Below are 24644 nucleotides of genomic sequence, written 5' to 3' on the forward strand. Positions count from 1 at the left end.
ACATGACACAAGTTAATTGCAAATTATACCCCTTAATATAAATAAAAAGCTTATTACGTCATTATTATTTAGTTTTTAAAGCTTACGATCAGACTACGAAAGGCCGTTAATCGAAAATTATTTTTGTCACTATCACTATCATGTTTCACTCCAGAGGCGCGTAAGCCGCACTTATTTGCGCATTTGTGGACGCAGGGCGATTCCGGATTTCGTGCAAAATGGAAATTTGTGCTCCGAGCATCAAACGGTCATCCGGCTGCTGCCGGCTTCGCAGTTTCGTGGCATCTGGTGCCTGCATACGGGGCATTGACACGGCTCCACGCCCCCTGCGCACACATGTAAGTTGTACTACTGCGGCGACTCGCACTGCCTTATCTCTTCCGCTAAACTACAGTGGTAGCTTAACGCTGGGCGTCAGCTTTAGCAGCCCGGACTCTACCACTTCTACGCCAAAGTTCTCTGCGGACCGGAGCGCTGGCAGAGCGATCAAATAACGGTTTAAATTAAATAGCGTGAACAAGCAACACGGCTTAGCCTCGTGCTGTGTAGGCGGAAACGAGTGCCATGCGAAAGTAACAGCGTGTCTTCCAAATGACATCATACGTTATCCGCTAAACTTACACACATTTCCGCATTTATATCATGCGAAGCATGCCAGCACGCATTCAACAGCGAAAAAGTCTTTATTAGCAAAATAATTATATTTCATACAGGATGTAAAAATGTATCGCAGGACCATTTTCCAGCGCGAAACAAGCGACGCCACTCTAAAGGCGCCAACGACATAATTATGTTAAGTAACATGCTCCAGCACAAACACTTACAACCTCGTTAATCACCGGCTTATTAAGAAATCCAAACTGGAGCGAGTTAGTACTCCTCGCATAGTCATCAGATCTCACTGAGTGTGTTATCGTGGAATGTCTGGTTACCCATTCCAGCAGCCTGTTCAGAGGCTACTGGAATGTGTACCATATAGTCTTCTCATAAGCAACAACAGATGAAGTACATTGGTGTGCAACGAACGAGTACATCAGTCTCTGGGCATGACATTGTATAAAAAAGTGCCGTGTTTACCCATTATACCATTATATGCATTTTAAGTTTTCAGGCTTTCTAAATGCGAACCTAGTATGAAATTAGTGCAAGAGATTATTGAGAGTGCACTAGCTAATTAATAAAGGCGACGACGAAGATGGGCAGCAGCTTGCTTCAAGACCGTGCAGTTGCATATTTCTTCTTTCCTTCACTGCTAATGATGCAGACATGCTGGAAGAAAAAAAAAGAATCAATATTTATATGTCCCAAAAGAGCTTCAATGAAATTTTTATTATTGCAGATTTTCAACGGTCATCACAGCAGACCTTAGTCCACAGCAAGAGCTGTAAAAAAAAATAAATCACAGGAGCATAGTCTGAATTATGTCCAAGAGCATTTGAAATAGAAGCTTGCCCCAGCAACTCCTGCTAGTAAGAAGGGGGTAATTACTGATTAGCATCCACCCAAGTGTAATTACAAATCCTTTTTACAAATCTACTCCACCCTGGGCTGTTCCCCTAAACATTTGACCAACTCCTGCTAGGCGTGAAGCAGGAAGTCTTCATTTGAAGAAGCATGCATAACCAAATGAGCAAAAAACCTAGCTATCCAGACTTCATTCTTGTATTGCCTCTGCATGCAAGCTGATGTAAACAGCTGGAATAGGTTTTTTTTTTTTGGCACATGAAGTAATTCTTTTTCAAATAATTTTGTAGACACTTACACTTAGATCACGAAAGTGGTCGTTGTAATCCAAGGCATAGCCAACAACAAATTTGTCAGGTATTTCAAACCCACAATCTGCAGCAGGAAAATGAAGTGTAAACATGAACAGCAAGCAGAAACACAGCTGCACAATTCTACAGGTCAGGTGAGGTGACAAAACATTGGTGTTTTAGAACTAACTTGAAAATTAATTATTGAAAAACAATTGTGGGAATGAGGGTAATGGGGTTTTGCAATTTCTGCTTTCAGCAAAGAAAGGCTCATGCCAGCTATAGTATAGCTGCAAAATCATGTTCCACTTTTCCTTGTTGCTTTGAGTAGGACTTCATGATCGCTTAGCTCTGTTCATCTTTTCCTTCTTGAAATATCTTTGTGCTGAATCATAAGCTTTAGTAAAAGGGTATTTCAGGAGTGCCAACTGCTTAATACAGTGTTTTAGGCTGACATTCAGAAGTCACCTGTGAAAGTTGCCAACTTACAATCTGGCTTGTAGCCCGAGCTCCTAGGGCTCCTTTTGACAAACAAGCTGAAAACATAAGAAAACATAGCTTAAGTTTGCCAGAAGCATACAGAAGTTAATGCTCCTTATATTCTGATGCTCATGCTGCACACATGCTTAGTTGTAACATTGTATGTAAAGATTGCAGGTCACTGATCTTCTGACATTTGCAGTGCTTTATTTTTGATTACTGCTCACTGGATACATTACCGAGGGCATCCACAGAAATTTGCACCCATGACTCTTCTCCAGACAGTTAAGGCAACCTTGTTTCTCATGTTGACCTAGTTTTCAGAACTTTTAGTGCTCTGACACCATACTGTGAATGACCAATAATATAGTGCTTCTTTCTGCAACCATTCTGTCACTTATGTGCAAATTTATTCCCTATTAAAAGATGTGAATTATACTTCTGTCCTTGCTGAAAGGCTTTGAAGGCGCTCTCACCTAGCAACTTTGATCTCCATTGGCTGGAAAGCCTTCAGGTATTCCACGAGGGCAGCCATTGTCTTCCCAGTTTCAATGATGTCTTCAACGATCAGAATGTTCTGCGTTAAGTTGCATGCCATTAAACAACTGAATGGGAGAGGTTGGTGGTATATGCACTTATTTTTCCTACAAATTTTCATGAGTATGTAAATGGCTGTATTGACAGAGATAATTCCTTGCTAATGGGTTGAAGTCCATCACGTTTTAAAAGAGGCTGTACAAGCCTAGTAAAAGACTTCATGTATTACCTAGCTTAGTTTTAAACTCATCCTCTGCTAATTAAACGGCCCAGTATAGCAGACCTTTCCTTCTGGCAAATGCTTAACTTTTATTAACTGGCATACAAAACTGCAGCCATTGCTCAGTTGGCCTGGCAACAAAATCTTTTGACGCAGCAGCTGCACTTACACAGCTTGGTATTGAAGCACGATAGCAATGCCACATGGGTGAAGATAACAATGTAAGCTGTGTTGACAATAAATCAGGTTGGGTTTTATAGTAGCACAGTAATCATTTTCATTCATAGTTAATGCCCAATTAGGTCCAGGTGCGGCAAGTGCATTGGAGGGTCTTTACCTGTCCCTTGAGTGCCTCCATGCTGTCCAATCCCATGACAGTAACTTCACCAGTTGACTTGTCATTCTAAGTCAAAAGAAGATAAAAGCAAAATTGATAATGAAGAAAGCTTCACACAGCTGCCCCATGGTTCACGGTATATCTGTTACATTGTGAAAAGACCCGCAGGCAGTGCATTCGTCTAAGCTCAATATTATTTTAAAGTTGCAAATTACTGCTTCTCGTACCTTGTAGCAGCTGCTGCTCTTCTGACAGCATTTCCAGGGAACTCCAAAAGCACATGCTGCTGTCATGTGTGAGACAAAGGCGTTAATAAGCTGGATTTAAAGATAAACTATTGCGTCTATCTTTATCACTGCAAGAAAGCCTGTTGGTTAAATGCCACTGACATTTAACTTCTAAAAAGCATGTCCACAAGAGGTGCCTACAGGTTATAACTTGCACTTCGCGCACAGCTGAATTTGCTACCCCACAGGAACTAAACTTGGCTACTATTATAAAGTAATTGCAGTTTGTTGTGCAGCAAAATGTTGCACCTTGAATGCTTAGACTTAACTATTCTCTCCTTGGAACACAGTTGATAAACATCTCTCATACCACGTAGCTCTTGACTCTGATGAAGTCTGTGGAGAAGGGCGTAGAGTTCTGGTTGAAGTGGTAGTAGTGTCGCACTCTGTCGAGCATGTCAGCAAAGAAGCGGTAGCCTCCTTTAAGCACGCACAGTGCCCGGAATGGCTTGTTATGGTAGTGAAACACAATCTCCTGGGCCATTCTTTCTATCCTGCACAGGCCATGCACAGCACATCCAAAGTGGTTTACATAACCAGGATCTGTTACTGATGTCCTTAGAACAATTAGCAAGTGACTAAGAAGTGTGTCATGAGCGTTATTACTAGTGGCATGATTTGTCAATGGGATCCCCACTCATGAGCTTCTCTGTGCTGACCTCTACCTCTAAAAATTCGGCAGACACTTAAGATTAAGACTGCTTACTTATGAGAATGCGTGTGAGTCTAGCTTCCCTACTATGGAGTGATCATTTCTAAATATTTACAACTGCATTTTGAACTTGGTTTCTAAGCATAGCTTTGCCCATATCATCAAGATTAGTGAGAGTTGAGCTGTGGCAAACACTATAAGTAATGCAGCTTCCATGATCATACCGCTTGTTCACCTCCTCAGTAGAAGTGTTAAGTGGATGCAAAGAATCTACATCATTTCTCTTAAGTTTGTCCAATAAAAAGATGTGCTATTTGCTTAGCAATAAACAAATGTTTATCTAGCTGCTTCCAATCATTCATACATGACAAGGTTAGAACTCATCTGAGCCCTTAAGAGAAAACAGCTGAGGATGAGTGTTGCACTAATTTCAGTGGATGTGTGTTGTGGCAAGGTGCTGCCAAAGCACACTTACAAGTTGTAGTTACGTTTATTCTGTTAACTCTAAAACCTTGAATTTTAAACCCTTCATTATTCCATTTTAAACATCAGGTGCAGCGCTGTGAAAGCTATGAAATTAGTTTGTATGAAAAAATAAAAAGACCCGTGTTACTCCGTGCTTGTTTTGCGGCTGAGTGGTCTAAGGCACGAGAAAGCGACAGCGTGTCGACAGCAGTAAGAGCGCATTTAATCAAGCTCGTAACAAATGAATAATGTAATAAGCCTGCAGGCAAAGCATTTATTATTTTTCGCTCACCACTAGGAACACACTACTTTTTGATTGTGGGTGCAGGCAATGCAAACAGGAACGCTAGCTTTAAGAGCATTGCACCTGGTGTATGAAATGGAGTATAGGTACTTCTGCTTTCTCTAATGCCACTTTCACTTTCATCACTTTCAGCAGAACGTAAAGATGGGAACTGGAAGAATGAGTACTTTAGTTTTGCAACAAATGTACTTACCGGTCTTGTACAAGTCCACACGGGAGAAATACGCAGTCAACTGCATCCTTATAGTGCTTTGGTATACAGAAGAGGTCTGTGCTATAGCCAGTAAAGTTGTCTGGTATCTGGAAGCGCACAAAATACATTGCACACATAATCAAAGGAAGAACTGTGCTACAGATGGCTTGTATGCGTCGTCAGGGGCACCATGATGGTGCACCACATGCAGCTTCCACAGGGCTGGTGGCAATAGGCTGATTAGATGTACTAACAAGCTTTTGCCGCAGTCCTGCTGCACAGATTTGGTGGCCATTGTAATGTTGGTGCAAGCCATCTATATGGTAACATTTTTACAACTGGTGAACTTGGAAGTGAGAGCAATACACATAGCCATGCCTTGTATAGGTTTGTCTTTTTGCAGTTATTGCAGTCGAACTACACAAGTTCCAGTTCCAGTGCTAAATGCATTATTCCACAAACTCCTCGTAATGCAATGTAAGCGCGAAATTTGAGTGCAAGCCAGTCAGGTGCTTAGGAGTGTTTTTTAAAGCATAAAAATTGACATGGCATTCTGTGGACTAGAACTTTTTTTTTTTCAAAGCGATGTTTACAGCCCCAGGCCATAAAAGGGTATGCAATGATGAAGAGGAGACGAGCTATTTTTCATTAGCATTGCTGTCTGGTGGCTATACATGCTTGCTGTAGTCACCGGAGGGGTGCTGTGCTGGATAGCCTTTTATTTCGTGTCTTTGCTCCCAAAACGGGCGAAAAGAAATAAAACCGATTCAGAATCTACCGACTATTACGAAACAGAACAAAAGGTTAAATGCACCGTTGCTGTCCTATATGGCAGTGCAATAACCTCAACCTTGAATTTTACGTCTCTCTCATGCTTTTCTGCAGCTCGCGCATACGTCACGCTGTCAAAGCACGTATTGCACTACAAACGGACATTCCTGCCAGATCACTGCATAAGTATGCGCACTGGAAAGCGCACGTCAAACGGCGGCAAGCAAAGCTTTCGCGGCAGTAGCTACGTCAGTGGAAAACCGAGCTGCCCGAAGTGCGCATGAACGAAACTCGTCCAGCCAACCACGTGCGCGCGGTCTTTTCCGGAGCCGGCAGCGGCGCACACAAGCATGTCGCCGAGAGCAGCGAGACAAAAAGCCGCAGTGGCCCGCCGGCTCGCCTGTCTTGCTGTCAATCTCGTGTGCATCCGTCGTAGTACAGAGGCCACAGTACGGCCCGGCTCGCTAACGGGAGCAGCCGCTGCCGGTGCCGCTCCTGACTGAGCTGACGCCTCATTCAAGGGTCGACCCGCATGGCATTTCGTGGAGCGCCTCATCCGCCGGACGTCGCGCAGTGCCTCTTGGGCAGCCACGAATGAGCGCTGAAAGTGGCGAGTTTGCACTTACGACCACGTAATTCTTGCCGTCCATGTTTTAAGCGCCGCTTTCTCGGAACTTCGTCGCAGCTGGGAATGAGGCCTCCGCCGTCTCCGTAGTTTGAATGGATCTGGCCTGCACCTGCGTGAGGCGAACAGCTGCTGCGGCTAAGAGTTTCCCTGTGGTGGCGCTAGCGGATTCCCGTCCCCGTCGGACGCGCGCGTAAGTTACCCGCTGTGCATTTCGTGGCGCGTCGGTAGGCAAAAGCTCCGAGACTTATCTTAAACGTTTTACAAAAATTTGCTGTTCCGCTTTAAGTTACCAAAAATTATGTTTACTTTATTTATGGTACTTTCTTTATTTGTTATTTGACTCGTTTTGAACTTATTAACTGATTCTAGCTTCTCGAGCGACCGTGCCTCTGTCGATGGCGGCGGAGCCCATTGGTTGGAAATGTAGATAATTCTCTGTTTTCATCGCATACAGGCGTTTGTTCTCTGTAGTTCGAGTGACTCGGCACGGCTGTGTGAGAGCCTCTATTCAAGAAATGTTTTCTGCGCAAGCTGAAAACATTTCCTTTTCGTCTGCTTCCGAGTGCAGCAGCAACTGTTTTTTCCTCGTCACGCGCTTTCACGCCACGTTACCACCCCTGTCGCTAATTGTCGTTGGACGGTTGCCCTTTCTTATAAAGGAAGATGACCCGCGGACGAAGGCGTAGTGCTGGCGAGGTGCGCCGCAGTATCGGTAGTATCGGTTGCGTGCACAAGTTTAACGAGCGCCGTGCTGGCGCTATTGGCAGCTGCGGCGGTTGTTTAATAGCTTCTACTTCCTGGTCTTAGAAACTAATGACCTGTCTCGCCTCCTGAATGCTGCGCGTTATGGTTGACGTCTTCGTTGTCCTTGCATTCAACGCAAGGTGCGTTGCTGCTTGAAGTCGCGCGCTTTATTTCGGGTTGTGCGCCGAGGAGTGCTAGCAGACGACGGCCCTCAGGGGAGATACAATCGTGAGCGTGGCGACACCTTTCGCCCCGCGGCTGACCGTGGCGGCGCGCCGTGTGCGCCTTGCGGGCTCGGCGGTTATTTTTACGTTTGCGCTGGAGTCGTTGTGAGAGAGCGCGAGGCCGGAGGTTGCCGGTGCCGTAGTCCACGCCGAGGTTTCGGCTCTCCTGGAAGAGCGGCGTGATGGACTTACCCGAGCCACGTGATAACGCCGCCTCAACTTTATGATCATCCCTGGCGTCGCACCGCGATTCTCAACCTTCCTCTGGTCACCGCCAGCGCAGGGGGACCTCCTGTCAGACTCCCTCCAGTCATCAGCGTCGGCGCCAAGGTGATTTCTCGTGTTCGAGCTATGCGGAAGCAATGAGCGCGCCTTGGCCTTTATTGTGCCTCTTCTTTTTTTGGACAGCGAGCTGTTCCGCAACATCGGGCGCCTCGTGGTTCCGAAGCGCGGCGCATTTCGTGCTGCGTGCGCTCTTCGGCCGCACTTTCACCGGTTCCTATTTTCTTTTTTTTTAGTTCGCGTCCCGTTTCCTCTTGCCTGTGTGTGCAGGTGTTCAGGATATTCATTGAAAAAACTGTTCGGATGATTTCCAATGTTTGCCTGCGCCGCGAACGTTGTTTACAGTGTCTCGTCTGCGGAGGATGATAGTACTGCACGAGACAATCGGCAGGCGGCGAAACCCAAGCCAGTTTGTAGATCAAGGTCCGGTCGTACATGATCGCCGGATAGCGTGATAAGCACGCGATGTAAGGTACCGCTACACTTGCGCTGTTCTCCTGTGACCGCGGAGACTTGCCGCCTCGATGTCTGGGTTCATCCTTCTTTCCTGCCATTATTATTATTATTCCTATTCTTTTTTTTTTTTCAAATCCTAAACGCCTTGTCAAAGCGCCCGCGCGGCCGTGGTTTTGGGTTTTCCTCTCTCCACTCGTTTGAGGTCACGGCGGTGAGCACAGGGTTTTCGAAACGGATCCATCGTCGCTAGATACCGACCTGATTACTGCAGTGCGCACCCCCTATTGCTTGCTCACGAAAGTCCGCCTCCCGCTTGTATCTTCTTTTCTTTTTTTTTTTTTCCGAGTACGAGCCCTACTCTGGTCAAAGGAACAGGATTTCCGAAGTTCAATGCTCCTCCCCTGGACAAGTCCGTATGAGTGCGGCAGCCGCGTTCAGAAACGTTCTCGTTTTTAGAAGCTTTCCGACGCCGCTCTTACAAAATAAAGGAAACTAAACGCAGTAAACATAGCTGGGAAACAGGAAAAGCCCGTTTGGTTTGAGGTGAAGTGCTAGAAATTTAAGAGAAATGCCAGAGATATCTTGTTCATGTTGCTCGTGCTTTTCTGACATATTAGTTCGGTGCTTTTGCAAATGTTTATGCTTGACTTTAAAGAACAAAAAGATGTAAAAAATAGGCAGCCATATGTGACCAAAAAGTTTTTTTTTTGTGGGCAATTAATGCCTGTGGAGCTTCTGTAAAAGGATAGGGAAATAATTAAGCTAGATTAATTTTTTTCATAATTCACTTTTTATAGTAGTATGTGTTATATCAACTGTTTGAAAGGAAGCACAAGTTTCCTTTTGAGTGATTTTTTTTCTTCTTCAAAACTTGGGTTTTACTTTGAAGAGTCTCATCAACAATAAGTTTTTACAAAAACCCATGCTGAAACCGCAGTGTGCAGGAATAAAGCAGAGCAAAATGCTCCTTTTTTAATTTAAACTGATATGTGTACACCTTAGCCATTATTTATTCATTAATGCAGTTAAGCAAAGTGAATGTGAAAACTTTCTTGCCTCATGCAAGAGAAACTTCACAGACTGGGAAATGGGGAGCTGAGGATGTCAGGTAACAGAAGTGAACGGCTTAAGTAATGTCTCCTTATGATGGCACCTCCTTCTTTGCCTTATTCTGAACTGCCTCAGTAACCTCCTTAAATCTGAATGTTATAAAGGCACTTTGTAGACAAGTGGTACAGAAGATGCCTGAGAGAGAATAAACTTAGTCCGGATACTTAGAAGCGGAGCACACATAGACTTACAAATAAACTTTAATAATGCGAAAGCATTATATGGCTCATCAGTAATGAAACACGATGTCCAGAAAAAGTGGCATCCCAAAACTAGTGACCCGGCAAAGAAAAATAAAATTTCTTTTGAAGGTGTGAATTGAACCCAGGACTTTCCGATTGGGAAGCGAGCGAGCACGCAATCAGTAAGCCACAAAAACCACGTTGCTTCTTGGCGAAGAGAGGTGAACAGAGTATATGCATTGCCTTACGACTGTATGCTAATGAGCAGGAGTGTTATTAAAAAGGGAGGAGTAAAAAAACAAAAAATAAAGAAAAAAACGGTGATTTCGCATTCAAAGCACATAAGTAGTCTTAAGTGCCCTTCATAATTTTTCTCTCTCTGCTGTGTGCTCATAAGGGAGAGCTCTGCACCCCTTGACACGTGCAGCGTGACATTGTCCCAGCTTTTTTTCCTGCTTGTCAAATTTATTAGTATGCTGCTTGTCTATGAGGAACTGCCTTAGAAGGAAGGCTACAGGTTCAAGTGAGCTCACTTCCTTGTATGGCTTTTGCTCTAGTATCCTGTTGTAAACTGTGAGACCATGTCAGGTCTTAACCGAGCATTCGTAAAGCTTTTTCAGCTGTCTTGTTGCTGTCACCAGCTGTGGCAGCTAGGGGACTGGCGTGAACATTTTGTATCATTATTTAGTGAATCTGCCTGAGCATCACAGAAGAAAAAAAGGACATTATGAATAATTTGCCAATGCTGCCAAAACTTGGAGGTGCACTCAGTTGCCACTCTGCCATGGCACTGCAGGCAGGCATTCAGTATCAGCTTATTGGTTTAGCATATTGGTTTTAAAGGAAATGTAGAAGATGATGCTGGTCACTGTTTTGGGACATACTTTTATTGTGAAGTGAAACTTGATAAATAAATTTCTTTTTTTTTAATTGGTTTTTGGGGGAAAGGAAATGGCGCAGTATCTGTCTCATATATGTTTGGACACCTGAACCGCGCCGTAAGGGAAGGGATAAAGGAGGGAGTGAAAGAAGAAAGGAAGAAGAGGTGCCTCCGAGGGCTCCGGAATAATTTCGACCACCTGGGGATCTTTAACGTGCACTGACATCGCACAGCACACGGGCGCCTTAGCGTTTTTCCTCCATAAAAACGCAGCCGTCGCGGTCGGGTTCGAACCCGGGAACTCCGGATCAGTAGTCGAGCGCCCTAACCACTGAGCCACCGCGACGGGGCATAAATAAATTTCATAAATTTTAAATATCTTGTATGAAATTTTCTTCACACTCTAGTTACAACTGGAGCTTTTTCACAAGATTCAGAGGAAAATATATTAGAAAATGATTTTCTGGAGATATAACAGGGAAAATTTATGACAGAAGTTATAAAATTACTTCTAATATGCTCAGGAAATTTTGCATAAATACGCCAAGGAATAAAATGTTTTTGCTGAAAGCCACATCCTCCGTTAATAAGTCCAGCGAAGCATGCCAAACTATAAGCAACTCTAACAGTGCAACAGCTGCATGAAGGAGAAGTGGGAGAGGAGGTGAGAGTGCAGCTGGGTATTACTGGGTCCTTGCCAGAGTCCAGGCTGCTCACCAGTAGGGCAGTCATCCCTGCATACTTCGCCAATAGTACTGATTTTACATTCTTTTTACACCTGTACAGACAACTCTATGTGGTGTCATACAATACATTTTCTCTTTACGAAGAAAGGGAATGTTATGTGGAAAGTTTTTTTTTTTTTGTGTCGGCTTGCTCCATTTGACGGCACAATCATGGTGGGGTGATCTAATGAGGATGCTTTTGCGAGATGGCTCTGCTAATTGAAAAATGGCTTCCACTGTGTGTATTCATAGTGATAGGTGAGGTAGCTCCATCTTGGTTAATTCTTCACTATCTGCTGAGTACAGAGCTATGCTGTGTAAATTAGAGCTGGAAAAAATGTTTGTGAAAGGATAGAAACAAGAAAAAGTAGGGGAAACTCAAGCAATTTCTTACAACTGGAGCTGTGGTGAAACGGCCGGACAGTCTTCATAGCACTTAGCACAACTCAGCAAACAAGTTAAACCAGAACACTTGAAAAAGAGCACAGGTCACAGCATGTGCAAGCAGGTGCGATTCTTAATTTTCAGGAAGGCCAGCTCGTCTTTCGTCAGGGTAGTAGAAGCCTTTCAAATGGAGTCGGTGTGCTTCACGAAATGGAAAGCATTCACTGCCTCATTGGCATGCACTAAGAACTGTGTCTCAGTGAAATGCATCTGTTGGCAGGTTGTACAACCTGAAGAAAATGCAGTATGCGATTTTACTGCCTTTGTTGGCTTACGGAGGTGCATCCAGAGGGCAGATTGCAGTGGCCCTGTCACGGTTGTTGCATTTTAATGCTGTACGTTGTACCTGACAGTACAAGCATGATTTCCCACATTGCTGTTTGTGCACATGATTTGGTCTTTAGCTCTTTACATGCAGTTGTACAAAGGCGTGTAACATATTTTTTTTATTTTCCTACTATACACATTAGATACCTTCAGTGGGGGGGGGTAGTATTATAATAATAATAATAATAATAATAATAATAACTTGTTTATTTCCATCAGTGATGGGGAAGACTGCGGATAAAAGCCGCTTGACAACAAGCGACTTGACTGAAGCCCGCAGCCTCCCTACAAAGCAGGCAGCGATAGGACAACAACAGCAAAAAAAAAAAAAACTCGCAGAAAGCACAATATTCAAAATTAATGCACGCACACTTGATAGTCACAACAGGTAAACATAACAAAAGGCAAGATAACACTTTTAGTTGTTATTGTAAGCAAGGATTGTTAATGAAATGTTGGCGTAGGGTTCGTACAGAAATCGTATGCAAATCTATACCTGATTTGTGAAATGAATTTAAAAGGGTTGGCAGTGTGTATGACACTTTTTGCCTGGAATAATTTACCCGCGCAGTGACCACTTTCCACGGTTCTGTGTAACGGGTGGTGTAGGAATGTGGAACATCATTATACCGCATTAATTTAGGGTTCCTTTTTTTATTGCTTTGCTTGTGTGTAGTATAGCGCTGGCAGGTAGGCCTTTCCAGTTGACTGATGTGTGAACAAAGAAAGAATACAGCTACAGAGTCGATCACACTTGTCTAGAGTGCTTGAGTGGTGTGCTGTGGAGCAAATTAAATTACATCTTATCGCAGCTGCTTTGCTGGGGATAAGGCACTGGTGCCTGCGCGGTTCACATGTCTATTAGGCTGCTCTCTAACGCAATTATTATCAGTGAAGTCAATACCTACTTCAGAATTTCGCTTTATTTCCACCGGGAGGCACCTCTCGATCGCTCTAGACAAGTGTGATTGTGTCTGTACTCAGAAGAATGGGCACGAGGGGAATAAATAGGCTGCATGTGGCTAACTTTTTTTTTTGCATATTTCATGTGCATTATTTCCTCCTCCTTTAGGATTTTGTATTCTCTCTTTCAAGTTTTCTTCTTTCGTTTTCTAACATTGCTTATAACTATGTAGTTTTGCTGCTGTTTTACTTATTTTGTTGTTTGTTTCCCCACTCTACTCTAATGCCACGGCTCTTGAGGATATTTAAAAATAAGTAAGTACATAAATAAATGAATAAATAAATAATAAGAGCTGTTCTTATATTGTCTGTGATGCTTGACAAAATTTTTGGAAGGGACTGTGGGACTCCACTCCACTGGTCACGTAATTGCTCTCTGCTGATTGCTTGGGGTGGAGAAATGGTCATGGGATGGTCTGTAATAGCATTGACAATGAGGACGATGGGTGATTAGTGGCTGTTATGGGGGGTCAGAGCCACATGCGTGTGCTTAGACACTCATGACAGCGGCGTGATTTTGCTGAATGTCACTGTAGAAGGAAAGGGGGAATGTTACCTTATGTCGCTTACAAACACCAATATTGGACGTCACCATCCATTCTTGAATGCCTGCAGAGAAGCGCAATTGCCTAAGTTGCCTGTTATGTGTTTTAAAGTGCACCTAGCAGTTAGTACCATTATTATTACTCTCTTCCTTTAAGGCTATGACAGTATTTTTCTGAGAGGCCACTCCTGGGTATTTTTTCTATTGAAGGTGTTCGTTTCTCCGAGGTCATATCTCATTTCTTTACATGAGTATATGAGATGTCATTAGCTTGTGCATAATCTAAACCCACCTTCATTGAGATACTGAATGCAGTTTGCTAATGCCAAAAGTGCCTTTGCCCTCTGTAATTGACGTGCAACCTGTTATATCGTAAATTACCTTAGGAGGGAGGGATGCTACTTTTGTACAGGATGTGGAAAGTGGGGCAAAGTTTGTTCTTTTTTCTTTCAAATAAATTAAAAAGGTGCCTTTCCTCTCTGGCTGTCATGTTAAAAGTGCATGGCCCCTGGTGTTTCTTTCTTGTTCTTTTGTTATTTTTTGAAAAGGTGCCTAAAAAACCTTTTGTTGAAATTGCAAAGTATGTCAAAGGTGAGGGGCACTGCTTGCTGACTTGCCTGCAGCAACAGTTCTCTGAAGGTGACTGATTTGATGAATTTGTCAGTGGGCAAAATTTCTCTTATCAACTCCAAGGTTGTCGCTTTTGTTACCCCTTTTACACTGATAACTATTCATCATCAGCATGAAAGGGTTGCAATCCCCTCTGTATTTGCTACGGTGATTGTTCTTTGTCCTTATTTTTTTTGCTTGTGTGCATGAGATGATTATAGTCAACATTCGTTCATGACTCGCTGCATTTGCCTGGCCAGCCTTTTCTGCCTATTTCCATTGGCAGCTGCCATATGTGATCTCGCTTCCTCCTCTGGGTAAACTACCGCTCCTTCCATGGTAGACAAGTCATTTCCTCAGAGTGAGAACGATTGTGCTACCAGAGCCATTGCTCTGCATCTTCCTTGTTTTGGCTCTTGTAGCTGTGGACAGTGAAGATTTCTAATAATTTTGACCTAATCAGGAAAATACTTCACTCAAATGTTAAATGAATAAAAAGGGATTGCCAAGGGTCACCTCACACATCAAATTATAGCATAAATATGCGAGGTGTTTAGCCAAAAGAAGCTATATTTACAAGGTAGATTTAGCAATGCAACACTCAAGCAAGTTAAAGATTTGGCTGGGTGTACGTGCCACGAGATGCAGCGGCGACCTGCTTTCTATCCACAAAAGTAAAGGCCAACATGGCCATGCCAGGCCAAGCACAGGCCTTGTCACTATCATAATTTTTGCCGTGACAACATTTGCTGCTTTTGTTTTCAGTTCGTTAGCCTCGGTGTATGAAGATAATGCAGCAACCCGACCAGGCATGTTTTTCATGCATCCTCGCCATTTCCGTGACAACTACTGCTTATGTATTTTTTTCCTCTTAAGACCCTCTCCCCGCATTTTTGCAAATGCCATGACAGTGTGTTCTTCAGTCTTCCCTCTTCATGCCTCTCTCCTTCCCAAGTGATGAGTGTAGTCACACGAACACACTCGTATTCGCTAGGTTTCACTTGGCTATCACTGTAAATAGGTGTCGAAAATAGTCACTCCCTAACATGTTTCTCGGGCTATTAATGATCCTTTTAACCAATATTCCACCCTTCTGAACAGGTCAGTACTGCTGTAAGCTTTGTGTCATATTTATATTCTTTGCAGAAAGTAGCTGTTGCATTAATTGCTCAGTCATGAACTTTGTACGGTGTGGTCTGGTTAACCAGTTTTGAGAGAAGTTTACCATTGTGCTTTGCAGGCTTATTTCAGAGTGCAGACTGTTTTCGCTGTGTATACAATGGTGTTTGAAGGTTATTGGCAAGGCAATGTATTAGAAAGGCATATGACAGTCAGCGTCATGTTGCTAACATAAAGTCTTTGTTCTATGTTTAAGCTTGAGAATACACCAGTGTTACTGCCAGGAAATATCCTAAATTTTGGAACTATGATGCTTTTTTGTTTATATTTTCCAGTACTCCTTGTAGTTGTAGTTGTCGTGGTTTGAGCTCTCAGAGGAGCTTCCAAAAGTTTGCTGGGTAGCATAGAATTGTCTATAATAGCTGGATAACTTTTGCGCAGATGAAAGTAATGCAAAACTTGGAACTGTCCAGCTGCCTTAAAGGGCCACAGAAAGGGGTGTTTGAGCTTGGCTTTAAAATGCTTGCACTATGTAGAGTACAGGCCACCGAGTGCCCATGCCGCGTACGAGACCTCAGAAGCGAGCGGGAACTTTGCAATACATTTTTAAAAATTCCCGCTTTCGCACCTCGCGGCGACACACGGTGCCGGGCTTTCGCACGAAAACCTGGCAGACGACGTCACGTCTTGCAAAGGACGTCAGCCGCCGGGGGTTATCATTGGTTCACAGTGCCAAATTCATTCAGACGTCACGCGCTACCGCGGCCGCGGCCACTCCACGTGCACCGCAGCCGGCGGAGGTAGGGGAGGGGCCGAGGAGTGGGGCCGGCAGAGGAGCGCCGCCGTTTTGGCGTGCAAGAGGAGAGGGAAAGGCGCGAGGACGTGGAAGTTCAAATTTTGTCTGCATATAACTCAGCTTCCACAAGACGCATTAAAATAATTCGTGCTGGGGGATAATTATGAATTGTCGTCTTTTAACATCTCAGACATATCGCACCTTTATTCGGACCCCCTTTCTGGGTCCCTTTAATAAGTGTAGCTGTTCCACTCAAGGGTCTGAATAACAGATTTATTTAAGTTCTTTAGGGTATCAGCTCTGGCTTGGCTGTTTTTCAGCTTTTGCATTTGTTTGCCCGTGTGCAGCTAAACAGCCCTTTCCTATAAATGTATAAATATCGGCTTTTGTGAAGAATATCAAACAAAGTGTGTAGCGGCCTGGAATTGCCAGGGAAAATTTGTGCCTGGAAAAATTGGGAAATTGTCAGGTATACCATCAAAAAAAGTGACCAAGTCAGAGAAAAGGACTGACTAAAATTAACACAACAGTCTGCTATGAATTTTGACTACACTGTGGTCAGTTCATATTGGCGTGACATCTTTTTACTTTTAATGTGGGTAGGGCTCGGGAGCCTGCCTGTTTTAGCTGTTTGGCTCCCGTCATGTAGCAAATCTGGCGTCGGTGTTGTGAGTGCAAAATCCCCGGCGAAGCAACCAAGGTCACATGACCTTGTGGCGTCATCACAGCTTGCCCACCAGATTGTGAGCAGACTGACCACCTTGGAAGGTGGCAGCTAAATTAATGATTGGTCTCTATAAATTGCCCAGGAGGAGCAACCTGGGTCGCACTGGCCTCACCGATGGCAGCACCTGCCATCACAGGGCCATTGTTTAACCTCTGCACTACTCCGCCGGTCTTTTCCGCAGTACCTTCACTTGTTCTATAAGTTCAATGTAAGACCACAAAAAAGGTTTCCGGCGCGCTCGATTGAACTCGATTGTACGGACCTCTTCGCGGTTGCTGTATCAACACCGTCAACATCCGAGCTTCTGGTTTGTTTGTACAGTAGAACCATGTTAATTCGAGCATAGAAAGTCTGTTCGAATGTATAGGAGTTCTAACTCCTATTTATTGAGAAGAGCACCTCCACTTGCAGAAAATGTTTACAAATGCTTACAAATTGCTTACAAACAAAAAAATGCTTACAAAGTCAAGCTGTCTTAACTTATTCCCATGAACACAGCTTTGATTTGTTTGAATTGTACCCCTTCTAAATGATTTCCCCTCATTCATTATGTGATGCCCAATAGGCATTATGATGTGATAAACGATAAGGAAAAGGAGTAAAAATATTGGTAGGGTTTTAATGTAGTTGAACCGAGTAGACGTGCGATAGCATGTGCCTAGCCTGGTTGGCTCATGGTTTTGCTTTGATGTGTCGTCGGCAGCTTTGGCTATGATATTAGACTCAAGTTAAGCTCTGATTGAGGTTAAACTGATCTGATCTGTTTGTGCTGCATATGGAAGTTGATAACATTGACGTGCAGTGCACGGTGCAAGAGTGTGTTGCAGTTTAACATGAGGCATGCTCGGCTGCGGCAATAGCCTAGTGCTCTCGGCTACCTGTTATCATCTGCCAGTGTGTCTTCTCGCATCTTCATTGGTCAGGGAATTTTGGCTGAAATATGCAGGAAAAACATGGAAAAGTCTGGGATTTTGAAATGAATCGCTTGTAAGACGCCATGCAAGTAAAGTATTAGTTTCTCTGCAGGCATGTTTCATAGAAAGTTGACATGTTTGACTTTTCAGTAATCAAATTGGGCTTGCTTTTAGTGGACTCAGTGAAAGATGAGTGCTTTTATTATTTCATACTAAGATAAGGTTTTTCCACTCTTGAATTATCTTGTATCCGTCTTGTAGGAATTTACCTGCCAACGTGTCATCTAGGGGCAAAGAAAACTTTTGATAATATAATGAAAATGCTGGATCAAACATGATATTCATAAAATATTTGCAGGTTGTAGTGTGTTGTCTTACTTTTCCTTGTGGAGCAGTGTTTGCTATGTTTTGTTGAGTAGACTCTCTATGTTGACCTTCTGTTGACTTGCCTTGTGCCTTGTCTCTTCAGTGCTATTCTGAAGATTGTCACTGAGTCTGTTAAACACAATTGAGCTCACTTAGCTCCTCCGGCATTTATTGCAGGGGGCCTGGCAGCCACTACAAGCCAGAGCTGAGGCAGCGGTGACACTCTACATTATCAAACCCACCAGAAGCTGTCAACATGGCAGACGGAGAGGAGAGAGCCACATTTGGTGCGGCAGACTATGCAGTGTTTACAGTAATGCTTCTGGTGTCATCCCTCATTGGCATCTACTATCGCTTCACGGGAGACCGGCAGCGGACAGCACGTGAATATCTAGTGGCCAACAGGAACATGTCAGTGGTGCCAGTGGCATTCTCTCTCATGGCAAGCTTCATGTCTGCCGTCACGCTGCTGGGTGTGCCCTCTGAGAATTACTTCTATGGCACGCAGTTTGTCATCATCAACATTGCTTACATCTTTGGCACACCCATCGCGGCATATGTCTTCCTGCCAGTGTTCTACAAGCTTCAAGTCGTCAGTGTCTATGAGGTTGGTGGTGTTTTTTTCCGAAAGGGCTCATGATCTTGGCTGATTGTACTATTGACTCTCTTCTCAATTGTTCCTTCAGTCATGTCTAACATAGACATCATATAGAAGGCAGCACGGTTTTATGCAGATCATTTATGATAACGTTATGTTGTGGATGTCACCTTCATTATTTAGCGCTTTCTGGTTGGAGGTAGTTTTCCCGTTGACTACTGCTTTGGTCACAGTTTTTTTTTGGACCTTCTAGCGCCCCTCAGGAAAGGGAGTGCATGCCATGACTTGGTTCTAAACATTTATAAAGAGCATTTTTTTGCTTCGCTGTGTCTTCAGCGGAACTTCTTCAGAGTGCGGTGTTTCTCGAAGCGCTCTCCAGTATGTCTGCGTCGCTGCAGGTTGCACTACGGTGCTCCTCCTCAGTTTCAGTGTCTGAACTTGCTGTGAAGTGTTCTGTTGCAGGAGGCACACTTTTTTTCATTGCTGAAGTTGTCTTCTCTACAAAATCATATGACAACTTTCTGAAAATGCAACTGGCAGAATGGAAGCCATGCTGCAATGTTTTTGCTCCGTTTCAGGGCTTCCAAAACCACGTGATCAAAATATATTTTTGCACTCGTATGATGCTTTCATACAAGTAATACCCGGAAGATGACTAGAAAGGGTTAATGAAATGGCAGCTTATATAGAGCTTTGTGACTCAGCCTTTTGTGGAGTGCAGTATTTAGAAGTTCGTCGTTTACTGTCCAGTACTATGCAAAGCTTGTGAAACATTCCCAAAACAACTGCTGCTTTCACAAGAGTTGTAGAATCATTCTGGTGCTGCCTTGGCTCTACAATTACACTTTCTAAATTTGTTTGGTTAGGGTTGCTGCTGCTTTATAACCTATGAGGGCATTTGTCAAGCTCTTTTGTGTGTATTCATGAGAATGGTCATGAATTGGCATTCATGGAGGCTCATTCCAAATTTAACATAGTTGTAGTCCTCAGTACATGGGATGTTAAAGTAAGAATTTATGGGTGCAGTGAGTGTAATTGATGCATCCGAATGCGATAATGTGCACTTTGTGGCTCGAGTATTCCCTGCTGTTTGATGCAACCTTACTGTGGTGGTGGCTCAAATCTCTCGCTCTTTCGTTCGCACCATGCATGTTAGATGGCACGCTTAATTGCACCTTTTTAATGTGAAAGCATTATATGTTCCATTAGCGCAAAAGCCGGTGTCCATCACTGTCCATGGCATGAAATTCGGATGATGTCAGAACGCCGGTGTAGGAGGTCTTAATACTTGTGACTGTGTAGTCGTGAATGACTAAACATAACATACGAAAGTCATGACGAATGACTCAGGCATTCTGCAATGTAGAATGACTCAGCACTTTACAACGAAAGTAATGCAAGGTGCATAGAGCTTGTACAAAGCATTCATAGTCATGACTTATCACTCATAGTCATGTAGCATGACTGAGCACTTCAATGCTTTTGCATTCTCACACTTAAGCAGTCTTAAGTGTCTGTGCCAAATTTTCTTGCACATAGTATTTGGAAGCAGGTGACAGTTGATGAAGATGACGAGATACTGGCAGTTAAACATGCTGGATGGTAGGTAGCGGCAGTGGCTTAGTAGTCTAATTCAGCGGCCAGCGAAGTTGACCTATTTGCGCCGCCACAGGTTCAAATCCTGCTTGCAGCCAATTTTATTCTTTTATTTCATGTCCCGACATGGTATGACATATACGTTGGATGCAGTGTTCTTACTCCAACAAACCTTCTGTATTGTTACATAAAATTTTGTAGCCTTGTCAAATGCATGCACCTAGGACATGTTGGCACCATGTGGAAATTATTTTGTGCTTACTTTTGGATCCTTTTTTAACTTGCTGTCATAGCTGGACACTTGTGTGCCTGAGTTTCCTAATGCTTTTGTGTGATTACATAATATTTAACTGTTGCTTTTTACTGCGTTGCATTTGCTAAGGGCTAATGTGGAAGATGAGTAGCAGGTATTCATCCCTAGTCAAAGAAGAGATAAGTATGAAGGGTATTGTCTGCATCTTCATAGCCTGTTGCTGTTCTTGCCTGCACTTCATTGGTTTTTATTTTTTTGCAGTACCTCGAAAGAAGGTTTGGAAGAGCAACCCGTCTTGCTATGTCTGCTACATTCATTATTCAGATGGTAAGACTACTAACATTGCATGCATCCATTGATTAGTTTGAGCTTTTACAACAGCAGGCAATATGTTTATTCATACCTGTGTGACAAGCTCTAGTATAATAATTTCACATGCATGTGAGGAGAGTGCCCAGGTAACTTCTCTTTTATTTGTACGGCTGAGACCAAGGTCTGTTATCGCAGGTATTTTTTCAGAATTGATTTAGACGTCTTTATCTATGATATGTGGGGATCTTATATTCAGTTATTTGTATGTCATTCTTTTTACATTCGGTGTGGGTACTTGTTTGAGAAGATTCTCAAATTTGACTGTCAGTAATTGTAGTGGACATTACTGAGAGCAGGCTTTTTTTGTTGTTCAGGGGTGTTACCAGATAAATTAAGCGAGAAAGAAGCATTGAGCAATAATAGGTCGAACCATGGGCCATTTCTTTGCTAAGTGAGTTGAGTTGCTGCTCAACTCCACATCAGACTGGCTAAAAATGTGCACAGTTCTCGTCTCCTGTTTTCAGTTGCTTAGAAGTTGCCTTTCATGAGGCTGCAGTGAGATGCAGCAAAATCTGTTGCCACTGAATGCTGGAAAAGAAAGATGGGGAGTATGTGAACTTGGGTTCAGTCCTTGACATCTTTGTGTAGAAATGTGCATTCTCCTTCCACAGGTGCTGTACATGGCTGTAGTGCTTTATGCCCCAGCTGTGGCCCTGAGTGCTGTCACTGGCATATCCAAATGGCTTTCCATTATCTCTGTGGGACTTGTCTGCACATTTTATTGCACTATTGTGAGTACGTTTTTACGGTCATGCAGACTGGATATTGTGAGGATACGTGCCTCAGATTTTATGATTTCGAGTGAAAGACATGCAATGTTTCGCAGAAATGTGCAATGTTTCGCAGAATCACAGAATTGCGAGAAGCTAGGACCCTTAAACATGCCTTGCAAAAGCGCCTTTTAGCGGTCAAATTTAAGAGTACATTTTGCGACTCTAATATTCTTATTTTTAGGCATATGTAACTTAATTCCCGAGGCACAGGCACAATGATTGAGTGAACTGAGCTTGCCTAACTCTAGAGGTGAGCGGGTTCTGCAGAGAGTGCCTTTGGAATTCCCATACAACTCTTTGCAAATAACATGAAGAGTGACGCTTGCCAAAAGTGCACTTCACCCGAAGCATCTGACTGGGGTATAAATAAATTTTTTAGTGTAGGCAAAAGAGATCGTTAAAACACTCTTGTTGCTAGCAGGTTGGAGATAAGATGTTTCAAGTGGAATCGGTCCAAAAATTGTTTTAAAAGTACAGGGTAGTCGTGCCTGTAAGCACCGCATGCCATTTTAATAGTAAGGGATAAGTTTGTGTGGCTGTGCTGGAAAGGCTATGCCCTTCTGTCATTTCTTTCTATATGCTTACAAGTAAACAAGGTGCCTCAAAAAGTCAAAAAGTGAGCAGACATTTTTGCTGGCTCTTTTTGTGCTCATACTCTCATTTTGTACCTGTGATTTTTCTTTGTTCAGATTTAGATGCCTTGGTTAAGAGTTAAGTACACTAACTTTGGTTGCATTCTGTGAACAATAGGCATAAAAATTGCAAAAAGTAAGGATACTCGAAACAAGTCTATATACGTATACCGCAAGCAAGGTGAACCTGTTTTTTGTGCAGTTTGCTAATACCCAGACCATGTATGTCGCTCCACATTAAGGAAAATCAGGTCGCCTTTCTTTACTTCACTGTCCACACGAAAATCTCTTGCCTGGAGTGTAACATTTTGAAATTTATTGAAATTTCGGCAAATACAGTTTTTTTTTGCCGTGGAATCGAGGCAAAAGGTGACATACAAGTCACTTGACTGGGCCTTCAGCACCATGTCAGATACATGAAATACAACAAGTCAGCAGGCACGCAGCAGCAAAAAAATAGAAAAAATAGTTGGTCACAAACATGATACATATGCATTTAGTGATAACCAGGAGCAGCAACACATGAAAGCGACTATTTCCACAACATAAGAGAACAATTCGTGGTATAGTAAATGCAGTATGACCGGGAGAATAGAACAGAAATAATCACGTATGCTCCGCAAAATACCGTTTAGTTTTTTCCTGAAGGTGAACAAGGAGGATGGTTGGTCTATTAATATCAGCTAGGTATATCAGTGAAACTGCTCAAAATAAGGGCAATTTGCCATTGAACTATTTGCATTCTATACCCAGTTCTTATTTGAGATTTTATAAAATTCATGTTTCTGAGTGCGTAATGCAGACCTGTGTTAATGTATGTATTTAAAAACGCTGCATAGTCTGTTTTGTATTGGTGGTATATAAATTCTGGCAGTCGGTGGTTCTGAAGGGCTTGTAATATTTAGTATTTGGCTTTGTCTAAAGTATCCTGAACCAGAATCATATCTCGACAGTTTGTAAATGAAACGAAGGACTTTCTTTTGCAAGAGATAACTCCTTTTCATGCTTGTTTTGGAACCCGTAGCCCACACCAGCAAACAGTGTTGCACACGTGACTGGACAGTAGTAAAACCGTTGCTTTCTCACGGGTATTGGTAGAAGGGGGCAAAATTTATTTAGAATACCAATGTATCGGGAAGTTTTGCTCATTACGAAGCCTGCATGACGTGTCCAGCAAAGATTTTCTTGGAATAAAACAGCTTAATATTTATGCACTGAAACATGTTTAAGAAACAAGACTGGAACAAGAGTGTGTTAATCACTTTAATTGGTTTATCGGCAACTGGAAAGATCATATATTTGGTTTTATTAATACTTAACTTGAGTTGGTTGGCATAGATCTTGACAGGTTATCAAGCCATTCGTGTGTTACTGACACTAGAGATGGTAAGTTATATGATGAGAAGAAAGCACTCGTGTCATCAGCCAAGGGTATGATATTTGAAGTTGCTGGTGTAGCAGCAATGCCATTAATTCACAGAAGAAATAATAAAGGGCCTAGTATAGAACCCTGAGGAATATCTTTGCAGAGCACTATTTATTTGCTTGCTGCAGTGTTTGAGGATTGCATAAAGATTTCGGAAAGTTCTTTTGTTGGCATGTAGGCACACCTGTGTGCCTCATGGAAGGTGGCTTAAGTTTTTTTTTTTTTTTCACCCTTTCCATTCCTTCTTTACAGGGTGGGATGAAAGCTGTTCTGTGGACAGATCTTTTCCAGTCAATACTCATGTTTCTGGCCATGTTTGCTGTTGTTGGTGTCGGCACATACAGGATGGGTGGAGTCTACAACGTCTGGAACGAAGCATTGGCAGGAGGGAGAGTAGAATTTTTAAAGTGAGTGTCTTAGCTATGTTTGCTGTGTACAGCTTTACATTTATTCAACATTTGGTTTGTTACAAATGAAGGTGGGGAGAAGTCATCGAGAGAAATACATAACTACATTTTCTCATACAAATTGCATGTAGTTGCCTAATATGTCACAAAAAAAATGGTAAGGTTTTAACGTAGACAGATCAGACTCGTGAAAGCGTGTTTTTGGCCTGATTGGCTCATGGTTTTGCTTTTCTGGATGGTCGACACGTTTGGCAACAATACTACAGTCAGGTTAAGCTCTGATTGAGGTTAAGCTGATCTGATCTGTTTGCGCCGCAGATGGAAGTTGATCAAGGCGACGATGTGCGAGAGTGTGTTGCAGTTTAACCTGAGGCATGATCGGCTGCAGCGATAGCATAGTGTTCTCGAGCAGTGGTCAGCGAAGCTGATATACTGAGTTTGTTGCAGCAGTGCACACAGGAGTTGACTTTTTTTTCTGTTAACTTTTATGTATCGTGTTTGCCGGGAAATTTTCTCAGTCCAGAGCTCTGGAAATAGTGATGTGCTA

The 24644-nt window shown here is 43.0% G+C and overlaps 2 protein-coding genes across 5 annotated transcripts in view; one reads left to right on the forward strand and one right to left on the reverse strand.

Annotated features, from left to right (window-relative positions):
• Positions 1 to 195: 195 nt before the first annotated feature.
• Positions 196 to 24644, forward strand: part of LOC144125909 (putative sodium-dependent multivitamin transporter) — a 46374-nt gene continuing 21925 nt past the window's right edge. The window contains exons 1-5 of one of the 4 annotated variants that reach the window (XM_077659716.1): positions 196 to 338; positions 18218 to 18647; positions 20749 to 20814; positions 21471 to 21590; positions 23943 to 24097. In XM_077659716.1, coding sequence (XP_077515842.1) covers positions 18297 to 18647; positions 20749 to 20814; positions 21471 to 21590; positions 23943 to 24097 — 692 coding nt within the window. In that variant the 5' untranslated portion in view covers positions 196 to 338; positions 18218 to 18296. Of the gene's footprint in view, positions 339 to 6681; positions 6819 to 7090; positions 7927 to 18217; positions 18648 to 20748; positions 20815 to 21470; positions 21591 to 23942; positions 24098 to 24644 lie in introns of those variants that run through there. The other 3 variants (XM_077659715.1, XM_077659714.1, XM_077659717.1) reach the window with 3 other exon arrangements.
• On the reverse strand, positions 665 to 6765 carry LOC144125910 (hypoxanthine-guanine phosphoribosyltransferase-like). The gene is made up of 8 exons (XM_077659718.1): positions 6627 to 6765; positions 5230 to 5336; positions 3926 to 4109; positions 3329 to 3394; positions 2711 to 2811; positions 2244 to 2290; positions 1763 to 1839; positions 665 to 1269 (listed from the first exon to the last, which is right to left on the reverse strand). The coding sequence occupies exons 1-8, from the start codon at positions 6648 to 6650 to the stop codon at positions 1213 to 1215; spliced, it is 663 nt and encodes a 220-aa protein (XP_077515844.1). The 5' UTR covers positions 6651 to 6765; the 3' UTR covers positions 665 to 1212.

Source organism: Amblyomma americanum, chromosome 3 (genome assembly GCF_052857255.1).
Source record: "Amblyomma americanum isolate KBUSLIRL-KWMA chromosome 3, ASM5285725v1, whole genome shotgun sequence".
Taxonomy (NCBI): domain Eukaryota; kingdom Metazoa; phylum Arthropoda; class Arachnida; order Ixodida; family Ixodidae; genus Amblyomma; species Amblyomma americanum.